The sequence below is a fragment of the Neophocaena asiaeorientalis genome, unplaced genomic scaffold (genome assembly GCF_003031525.2).
Source record: "Neophocaena asiaeorientalis asiaeorientalis breed wild unplaced genomic scaffold, Neophocaena_asiaeorientalis_V1.1 scaffold407, whole genome shotgun sequence".
Lineage (NCBI taxonomy): Eukaryota > Metazoa > Chordata > Mammalia > Artiodactyla > Phocoenidae > Neophocaena > Neophocaena asiaeorientalis.
Window position 1 is genome coordinate 129851 of NW_020174060.1, and position 9850 is coordinate 139700.

Below are 9850 nucleotides of genomic sequence, written 5' to 3' on the forward strand. Positions count from 1 at the left end.
GGGGGTGGAGGTGGCATCAGGCACTGGAGGGGTGGGAAGGGGGAGTGCTGGGGAGCTGCCAAACGGGGCACCTGGTCCAGCCACCAAATTGCTTTGGGCCGTCGGTCAGGGCGCCCCCTCTGGGAGGCTCCTATATATTATCTCTAAGGTCCCTTGCAGTGTTCTGTTTGGTTATAAACCAGGGCGTTTTGGAAGCAAGAGGAGGGAGGCGCTGATGAGTACTGGAGAAGGCTGGTTGGCTGAGGGGCTGTCCCGGTTCGGCAGGTGCCCCCTGCTGAGTACCACGAGGCCTGCCTCTTTGCCTACTGTGCTGGGGCCCCAGCGGGCAGTGGGCGGGAGGAGCGGCTGGAGGCCGCGTGCTCCACCTTGGCCAGCTACGCCCAGGATCGTGCGGCGCGGCGCATCCACGTGCGCTGGAGGAAGCCCGGCTTCTGAGGTAGGGCTCCCGCCTGTCCCTCTGTGCACAGCCTCTGGCCTCCCCACCCTGTGGAACTGGGAACTGACCGAGGGCCGTCACGTGGCTCCTGTTTCCTGAGGGGGTCCGACACCCCCTGAGCGCCCCTCTCGGGGGGCTGCCAAGGCCTGCTGGCTCTCCAGCGGCAGCGGGATCTGGCGGGAGGAGGGAAGCTCCTTGGGCCTCACAGCCACTCCTGTGCCCGCAGAGCGCCTGTGCCTAGGGGGCCGGCTGTGCTCGGACTGCGGCTCGGCCTGCCCGCCCAGCTGCTCGGCAGTGGGCGAGGGGGGCGAGGGGTCCTGCGGGGAAGAGTGCGTGAGCGGCTGCGAGTGCCCGCCCGGCCTCTTCTGGGACCGCGCCCTCTGTGTGCCTGCCGCCCGCTGGCCCTGCTACCACCGACGCCGGCGCTACGACCCCGGTGACACCGTGCGCCAGCTGTGCAGCCCGCGGTGGGTCCACGGGCCTTGCTGGCCTTTTCGCTCGGGTTGGAGGCTCCCTGGTCCCCTCTGATCCCTCCGTTATGCTATCTCCTCAACCTGCCTCCCTTCTGGGGCCTCCCTCACAAGAGACCTGTGACCTCTCAAGGCATAAGTGACGGCCCTGCTTAAAAACCTAGCCGGTGACCTCCATCAGTTGACCTCTAGTGCTAACGGGGAGAAGGGGGTGCTGGGGGAGGGAGGGACCAGGGTTGGGGGGGTGGGAGGGCCTCTCCAAAAACGCGCCCACAGCGTTGGCCAGGACGGCCGCTGGCTCTGCGCGCAGGCGCCGTGCCCAGCCGAGGGCGCGGTGGGCGGGGACGGGCATTACCTCACCTTCGATGGGCGGAGCTTCTCCTTCCGCGGCCGCGCAGGTCGCCGCTTCAGCCTGGTGCAGGTGTGCAGAGGACCAAGTCCGGGAGCGGGGTGTCGTGCCAGAGCGGGGGCCCTCGCAGGGGTGCTATGGGGGAGAAGGGACTGTAAGCAAACCACTAAATAAACAGAACACACAGTCGTCCAGGGAAAAGCTGAGAGAGAAACGACTCTGGAGAGAAGATGGCAGCCGCAGACCCACAAGCCTGCCCTTTGGGTTCTTGCCCCCTCCTTAGGTTCCTGTGAAAGTCCCGCCGTCGTCGCCACCCCAGCCCAGGGGCCCAAAACAAAACCCAACCTCACGGTCCTTTCTCACACACGGGACAGCTGGGCTTGTCACACGCTACTTCCTGTAAAACAACCCCAGGGGAAATGAGGGTCCTCCTTCCTCCCAGCCCTCCCCCAATAAAGTTAAGTGACTTCCCAGCTCCAGGCCCAGGCCACCTTCTTACACACATAGGCACAAACAGGAGCTCGCACATGACATGCTCACACGTGTGCACATAGATTCAGCGTGTGTGTGTGCACGGGCACACATAGAGATGAGCATACATACCCACAGGGAGGAGGGAGAGGAGACATGTTGCCCAAAAAGGCACACACACACCTCCACATGTGGGTGCACGCAAGCACGCGCGCACACACACACACACACACACGTCACATATGCCAGCCCTTGGTGAGGGTTAAGCCCCTTACCTCACAGAGTCTGGCTGGCTGGCAGGCGGTCAGCGTACGTGCTGCGTGGAAGCTGCCCCAGTGTGTGCCGTAGGTGACCAGTAGAACAGGAGCTGCTCTCAGGGTCTGCCCCACCGCCACCATGTTCCTCACCATCGGCCCCAGGACTTCGTAAAGAGGCCGCTACTGACTGTACCGGAGCACGGGGACTGCAATGCTGGGAGCTGCCTCCACGCCATCTAGGTCTCCCTGGGGGACATCCACATCCAGCTCAGGGACTCAGGTGGCCTCAGCTCTCAGGGTACCTACCTACCAGGCCTTCTGCTCCCAGCAGCCCTCTGGAGTGTGGCTCAGGCCCCAGGGGCCTCCTGTCATCTCTCCTCTCCCTGTGGACTTGGGCTGTGTCCAGCACCCTCCATCCACACTGCCCTGTGGTTCCTGAGCCCAACTCTCCCGCGACTCCCTCAGCCCAAATCACTGCCTCAACTTCCCCCTCACTCTGCCATCTCTGAAGCAGACATAAAGGCCTGTGGAAATTTCCCAAGGCATCTTCTGCCCCATTTTCCCTGAGGGGAAAATACAATTCATAATGTTCTGAGGGATCTGAAAGGCCTCTTGGGGTGACCAAGGCAGGCAGGCCCCTCCCAGCTCTGGACAGCCAGGGCCCAGTCTCAGCCCCTCCTGCACACTGACTCCAAGGGCAAAGGCAAAGTGGGTGTGAAGGATCACGTGGGGGTTGTAGGTGGGATGCATGACCTCCCAGGGGTCATTCCAGTTCCCCTTGCTCAGGGTAGGCAGCCCACCATGACACAAGCCCTCCCCCCTCCTACGCCAGGTCCTTCCCCTTCTCACAGCCCCATCTTGCAATGTGCCCTCTCCCCAACGTCATCAGCCCAGCCCAGCCCTTTGGGGGTGGCCCCCTCACAGACCCCCTATTGCAGGAGCAGTACTGGTGGACGGGCAGGATGTGGTCTTGCCCTGGAGTGGCCCTGGGGGCCTCAGCGTCTCCCGGCGCCTCTTCCACTTTCCTGCTGCTGCGCTGGCCTGGGGCCCGCGTCCTCTGAGGAGCGTCTGACCCTGCAGCCTACATCACCCTGGACACCCGCCATGACCTCCAGGTGTGCCAGAGGGCGGGTGAGTGGCTGGGCAAAGCCACAGAGGGCCTGGAACCAGCAGGCTGACTTCCTGACTCCTGCTGGCAACATGGAGACCAGCATTGCCGCCTTTGCTAGCAAGTTCCAAGTGGCAGGCGAGGGAAGGTGCCCCTCGGAGGACAGCGCCCCACTTTCCTGCTGCAGCACCCACACTCAGCGTCACATTTTCGTGGAGGCAGCCTGTGCCATCTTGCATGGCCCAGTCTTCCAGGTAGCCAGCTTGGGGGCACTCCTCCTGTTTGCACCTGGAAAATGGGGTCAGTACCTGCCCTGCCCTCCTCCTGGGCTACCGGGAGGGCCCTGGTGCCGTGCCAGGACTGCTGAGCACTGGGAGGTGGCAGTGGGGACCAGAGAAGACAGGGGAATCCGTGGGGGAGGAGCCGACCCCCTTCCTCATCTCCCTCCAAGGAGTGCCACGGGCTGGTGGACGGGGCACGGTTCCACCTGCGCTGCTCGGCACCTGTGTGTGGCTGCACCCACGGCGGGGAGTGCCCGTGCCCCGTGCTCGCTGCCTATGCTCGGTACTGTGCCCAGGAGGGTTCCCTGCTTTCCTGGAGAGACCAGACCCTCTGCCGTGGGTCTGCTCAGCCGGCCAGCCCCATCCCCAGGCTCTTTCTTCCAGCACCTTCTAGGAATGGCTCAGTGGGATCCAATGGCTTTGCAGCAGGGGAGGGTCCCCAGAAGGACCTCTGACCTCGGCAGTTTGCTGGGTTTGCCTTCTTTCAGAGACGTAGGGACTATCGGGTCCGGAGGGGTGGGCAGAGCAGCAGTGGCAGTGCCCCTGACCTGCATGCATCTCTGTGCCCAGCTGTCCTGTGTCCTGGTGGCCAGGAGTACCAGGAGTGTGCCCCAGTGTGCGGTTGGAACTGTGGGGAGACTGAAGGCTGTGGGGAGCTGGGCAGCTGTGTGGCCGGTTGTAATTGCCCCCCTGGGGCTGCTTTGGGACCCTGAGGGCCAGTGTGTGCCCCCCGGCTCATGCCCCTGCCAGCTTGGGGCCCATTGCTATGCCCCTGGCAGTGCTACCATGAAGGGCTGCAACCGCTGGTAAGAGCACACACCTGTGAGGGGAGGCAAAAAGCTTGGGGGTGAAGAGGTGGAGCTTAGAGAAAAGGGGCCAGGGATGTAGCTCTGTGGGTTCCGGGCCGATGGCATGCACGTCAGAATGACAAAATGCTGATAACTTGCCCTCAGTTGTGGAGCACTTTAGGGCCTATAAAGCACTTTCACGTATATTACCTTATTTAATCTTACTTAATTCTTACAATAACCTAGTAAAGTAGGAAGAGGAAGAATTGTTCCCCTTTTGCAGATGAGGAAACTGAGGCTTGGATAGGCTAAATAGCCTGCAGAGTCACATAGCTTGTTAATGATGAAGGGCTAGAACCCAGATCTCTGAATTCCTGGTGAGTGTGGGTCCAGAGGCTCTTCAGTGGGTTAGGAAGTAAAGGCAAGTTACAGACCTACAGGGGCTGTGCCAGATTCGGGCTTTGGTGGGTGAGAGTGAGACTTCAGTGAAATCCTTTTGCTGCCTGTGCTGGGAGTAGGGTTGTTCAATATCTCTGCCCCTCCCCAGAGCTCAGAGAATGGCCTCTATTGGAGTTGGGGCAGGAAAGGGTGACAGTGTCTATCCCAGTTATGGCCAGGTGCTGGAAACACTTCCTGTGCTTGTGACAACTGGGGTCGGGGGTGAGACGTTCGGGTCTCCAGTGTCAGAGCTGGATTTTCCCTCAACGTTAGGGGCTCCAGACCCCTGGGATCCTGAGGCTTTCCCAGGGCAGGTCAGGGGCCTGGAAGTGAGTCTGGGTTTGGGCCAGGCCCTTACCTGCCTCCCCACCTCTGACAGCATCTGCCAGGAGAGGGGCCTGTGGAATTGCACTGCTCAGCGCTGCGCCCCACCGCGGGCATTCTGCCCCCGTGGGCTCGTCTGCGTCCCTGGTGCCTCCCTCCTCACCTGTGACAGCCCCAGTGTCAATGGCTCCTGCCCCCCAGGCAGCATGGGGAGGCTGTGTCTCTCCCCCAGGAGCCGTGCTGCTGGTAAGTCCTGGAGGGGGCTACCCTAACCAGAGCCCTGCCCTGACCCCTGCCTGTGTGTAACTGGTGGTGGTGGGGGATCAGGCAGTCCTCCAAGGAGCCCTTTGTCCCCGGCCTCTGCTCAGGGTGAGGGCTGCACACCTCCCAAGCTCTGTCCCTGCTGTCACAGTGGGCAGTGGTACCCGCCCAACGCCGCAATCCAGGAGGACTATAACATTTGGTATGCCCAGCCTGTGACCTGTAACCCTGTGACCTAGTGACCCCTGGCTAGGGGCTGGGGTGATGGTGGGTGGGATATCCAGACTGGCCTGGACAATGGGAGTCCTCAGCATCTCTCCAAACTGAGGGTCTGTCTGGAGTTGCTTGGAATCTGGACCGGCTGCCTCCCCTGGATACAGTTCCAGGTCCCTGTCTTCGTGAATCTGTCTCCCCTCTCCCCTTTGCCCACAGGGTGTGCCGGGGTCGGCAGTGGCGCTGCATGGGCCAGTGGTGCGACGGACGGTGCCAGGCATCAGGTGCCCCCCACTATGTGACATTTGATGGGCTGGCCCTCACCTTCCCCGGGGCCTGCGAGTATCTGCTGGTGCGAGAGGCCAGCGGCCGTTTCACGGTCTCTGCCTAGGACCTGCCCTGCGGGGCCTGCGGCATCACCTGCACCAAGGCGCTGACCGTGCGGCTGCAGAGCACCGTTGTACACATGCTGAGAGGTGGCTGCGACATTGAAGGGTGACGTTGACAGGGAGGGGCACCCCAGGTGGCATCACAGCTCTGCATGGGTAGCTGAGGTCTGGGGTTCCCCGTGTCTCCCCACTGCTAGCCATCGGTGCAGTGGGGCTGGCGCCTTTTCTCTTGGCTGGGAATCATAATTCTGGAAGGCTCCATGAAATTAAAGCCCAGAGAGGTCTAGTGACTAGCCCCAGGTCACACAGCTAGAGAAGCAAAGGAAAGGTTGGAGGGGAGGCTAGGAGGGCCTCGTGGGGATCTTGGAGCCCCTTTATTCCAAGGCTGAGTCGGAATGTCTCTCTCCCTCCACAGGCCAGGCAGTGACAGTGAATGGGGTGAGTGTAATGCCCCCCCAAGGTCTACACGGGCTCCGGGCTGAGCCTGCGCCGTGCTGGCCTCTTCCTGCAGCTCACCACCTGCCTGGGCCTCACCCTGCTCTGGGATGGAGGCGAGCCCCCGCCCCCAGCCATCTGACCCCCACCCTGAAGCTCCCCACAAGCTCTCACTCCTTCTCGTGTGTGGTCAGAGTCTCCAAATTATGTTTTCATAATTATATTTTTCTTCATTATGAAAGCAATACCTCCTCACCAAAGAAACAGTTTAAAAATACCAAGTTTTAGAGAGAAGAAATAAAAATAAGTTTCCTAACATCCCACCACCCAAACCCAAGCAGTTGGCGATTTAGAAATAACCGTTACTGAGAAATCAAAGGAGATCAAAATAACCCCCATTGTGGGAAAAAGTCGCCTGCACTGAGGCCTCTGGGGCAGGTGGGTGTCACAGGCCGTCCTGGAGTCTGGAATCCTGCCCTTTGGAGAATTTCCCTACCCACCCCCCCCCAACCTGGGTTTAGTTCGGAAAGTAGGCTCTCACTTCTTGCCCTTAGCCCCCCAAACGTAGATCTCTTCTATCCCCACCAATCATCACCCCCGAAAGAGGGAGCCAGCGCTCCCTGGTGGATGGTGGTACTTACCTGGGAAGGTCAAGCAGGCCCACATAGTAGGTGCCTAGGTCTTCTCCCAGCCCCCTGCCCTAAAGAAGGCCTCCGGGATCCTGTCTCCACAATCCTCCCCCCTGCTGCCCTCTCCGTCCGGGTACCCGGGTCCTGGTGCAGCTGTCCCCCGAGTTCCGCGGCCGGGTGGCGGGGCTGTGTGGAGACTTTGATGGAGATGCCAGTAATGACCTTCGGAGATGCCAGGGAGTCCTGCCTGGAGCCCACGGCTGAACTGGCTGCCCACTCCTGGTGCCTCAATCCTCTCTGCCCCGAGCCAGGGGAGCTGCGGCACCCCTGCGCCGTGAGGATGGGCAGGAAAGGGGGAAGGGAGGAGGGGCAGCTGCGGAAACCCGAGGTGGGGGGTTCGAGAGGCTGGGTGCTGTGGAGGAGGTCCACCGTGGTGTGCCCGCAGGTGAACACCCCCCGGGCCGGCTGGGCCCGCGCCCGCTGCGGGGTGATGCGGCAGCCGCTCTTTGCCCGGTGCCATGCGGAGGAGCCCCCAGAGCAGCACTTCGAGTGGTGTGTGCATGACACCCGCAGGCGAGAGGAGCAGGCCTGGGGAAGGGCTGGGCCCGAGCGCTCCCTCCCTCAGATGTGATTCAGGGGGCGACTGTGAGTGTCTCTGCTCGGCCATCGCCGCCTACACAGACGAGCGTTCCCAGCACGGCACGGGATCCACGTGCGCTGGCGCAGCCAGGAGCTCTGCCGTGAGTGTGCCCCACCCTGGGTCCCGGCTGCCCGATCCCACCACACGTTCAGCTCCTTCTAGAATACTTCTAGGCTGAGAGCCAGCCGTTCGTCCATTCAAGGGCGAATGCGTGTGGAGTACTTACCGTGCGCCAGACACTTCCCTCGATGAACCAAACACGCTGAAATTGCGGCTCTGTGGAGCGTGCACGTTGCAAAGAGCCTCGGGAGGGGCTCGGCAAGAGTCTACGCCACGCGCCCCCGTGCCCTCCCTGAGTGTCGCCGCAGGCTGGCTCGCCTGCTGCCCTTGCACCTCAGGGACCCAAGCCTCTCTCCTCTCCACCCAGCTCTGCAGTGTGAAGGGGGCCAGGGGTATGAGGCCTGTGGCCCCGTGCGTCCCCCCCCCCAACCTGCCATGACCACGGTCCTGAGCCTGGGTGGCACTGCCAGGCCGTTGCCCGTGTGGAGGGCTGCTTCTGTCCTGAGGGGGCTCTGCCGCACTGTGTGGAGGGTCAGAGCGGGCAGAGGGGAGGGGCCCACAAGGCCATGGTGACAGGGATGGCCCAGAGGCCTGCCGCGCCCCTTTTGCCAGAGCCCTGCCCTCTGTGATCTCAGGAGGAGTCCGCCTCGAGCCGGCTTCCTGCTCCTGCAAGTGGTGAGGCAGCTTCTTCCCCCCCGGGCACCGTACTGCAGAAAGACTGTGGCAACTGGTGAGTGGTGGGCCTGGGGGGAGCCCTGTGCCCCGGGCTGGCTGAGCCCAGGACACTATCCTCAGCACCTGCCAGCAAAGTCAGTGGCTTTCTGGGGATGACGGTAGCCGCGGGGAGGAGCCGGTGCCTGGCTGTGCGGAGGGAGAGGCCCCATGCCAGGAGGGCGGGCACTGTGTGCCCCACGGGTGGCTTTGTGACCACCAGGATGACTGTGGCGATGGCTCAGACGAGGAGGGTGAGCGTCCCGGGTGGCAGTGGCCGAGTGGCGGGTTAGTCCTTGAAAGTGTAACGGAAGCATGCATCCTAGGGCGGCTTCCTAAGCTGCCGCTCCTGTTACCAGCAACTGCGACTTGTGGGCAGGGCTGTTCTGGTTTCTGGGTTTGGGGGCTTCTCTGGGACCCTTTGTCGGCATCCTCAGCCTGCCTGCCCTCCCCACACCAGGCTGTGCCACCCCAGGCCGTGGGGAGGGGCAGATGTCTTGCAGCTCCGGCCACTGCCTGCCCCTGGCCCTGATCTGTGATGGGCAGGACGACTGTGGAGACGGGACGGATGAGCAGGGCTGCCCGTGCCCCCAGGACTCGCTGGCCTGCGCTAACGGGCACTGCCTGGCCCCCTGCCCTGCTCTGCGATGGGCCCCCTGACTGTCCGGACGCTGCTGACAAGGAGTCCTGTTGGGGTTAGCGGTCCCTACCCCGGACTCCAGTCCACCAGGCGTCCCCTTCCGAGAGACCCATCTTGTGGGCCCCCACCTGTCTGCCTCCCCTCCTTCACCAATCCAGCTTCCAGCTGAGAAATGGGCACCTGTGGGTGTGTGAGTGAGGGCACCCCAAACAGTGAGGAAAAGGGGCTGTGCCCTGGGACCAGCGCCTTTCTCTGGCTACAGGGCAAGTGAACTGCACCCCTGGGGAGGTGTCCTGCATCGATGGTGCCTGCGTGGGGACCATCCACCTGTGTGATGGAATCTGGGACTGCCCAGATGGAGCCAACGAGGGGCCAGGGCACTGCCCGCTCCCCTCTCTGCCCACCCCCCCGGCTGGTACCTTGCCTGGCCCCTCTGCTGTCTCCAGGGAGACTGCACCTACTCCCCAATTCAGCGTCAGCCCCGGTGAGTCTCCTGGAGGGAAGGGGGTGAGAAAATGGGGTCTGGAGGCCTGGAAGGGAGGGGACAGCACCTCAGAGGGAGGCCTTGGGGCAGATGCTGGGGGTGGGAAGGAGCAGGGCCCAGACTCAGCCTCCTGGAGACACTGGAATGAAGGAAGTGAAGAGCGTTTGCGGGGGACTGAAAGAGTCCAGACTTTATTCCCAGAAGTTCAAGGCCCCCCTCTAAACCGACTGGCGTCTAACGGGAATTCTTGGATGCGGCGGGAGAGCTTTTGGAAAACCCGTAGGGCAGCAAAAAGCGGGAGCGGCTGGACTTGGGGAGGGCCGGGCGCAGGTAGGGGGCCGGAAGGGCCTGGAGGGGGAGCGGAGCCGGAGGCGGTGGAAGGGCCCGGCGGCCTGCAGGCATCCCCGGGCGCCCCGCCGGGGTGGAGCGCGTAAGCCCCCGCAGCGCCGCCCTGCGGCCTCTTCGC

At 62.7% G+C, this 9850-nt stretch overlaps 1 protein-coding gene across 1 annotated transcript in view; it reads left to right on the forward strand.

Annotated features, from left to right (window-relative positions):
- The window catches only part of SSPO (SCO-spondin), a 29259-nt gene that overhangs the window by 4740 nt on the left and 14669 nt on the right, over window positions 1-9850 (forward strand). The window contains 30 exon segments of the mRNA XM_024754499.1: window positions 245-436; window positions 663-903; window positions 1183-1327; window positions 2146-2263; window positions 2922-2992; window positions 2994-3100; window positions 3141-3345; window positions 3543-3708; window positions 3943-4058; window positions 4060-4178; window positions 4978-5131; window positions 5133-5168; window positions 5291-5385; window positions 5616-5872; window positions 6201-6232; window positions 6234-6334; window positions 6981-7092; window positions 7094-7183; window positions 7295-7422; window positions 7475-7535; window positions 7538-7589; window positions 7917-7960; window positions 7963-8071; window positions 8185-8240; window positions 8242-8279; window positions 8345-8514; window positions 8721-8887; window positions 8889-8955; window positions 9163-9384; window positions 9668-9814. Of these exon segments, the coding sequence (XP_024610267.1) occupies window positions 245-436; window positions 663-903; window positions 1183-1327; window positions 2146-2263; window positions 2922-2992; window positions 2994-3100; window positions 3141-3345; window positions 3543-3708; window positions 3943-4058; window positions 4060-4178; window positions 4978-5131; window positions 5133-5168; window positions 5291-5385; window positions 5616-5872; window positions 6201-6232; window positions 6234-6334; window positions 6981-7092; window positions 7094-7183; window positions 7295-7422; window positions 7475-7535; window positions 7538-7589; window positions 7917-7960; window positions 7963-8071; window positions 8185-8240; window positions 8242-8279; window positions 8345-8514; window positions 8721-8887; window positions 8889-8955; window positions 9163-9384; window positions 9668-9814 (3618 nt within the window).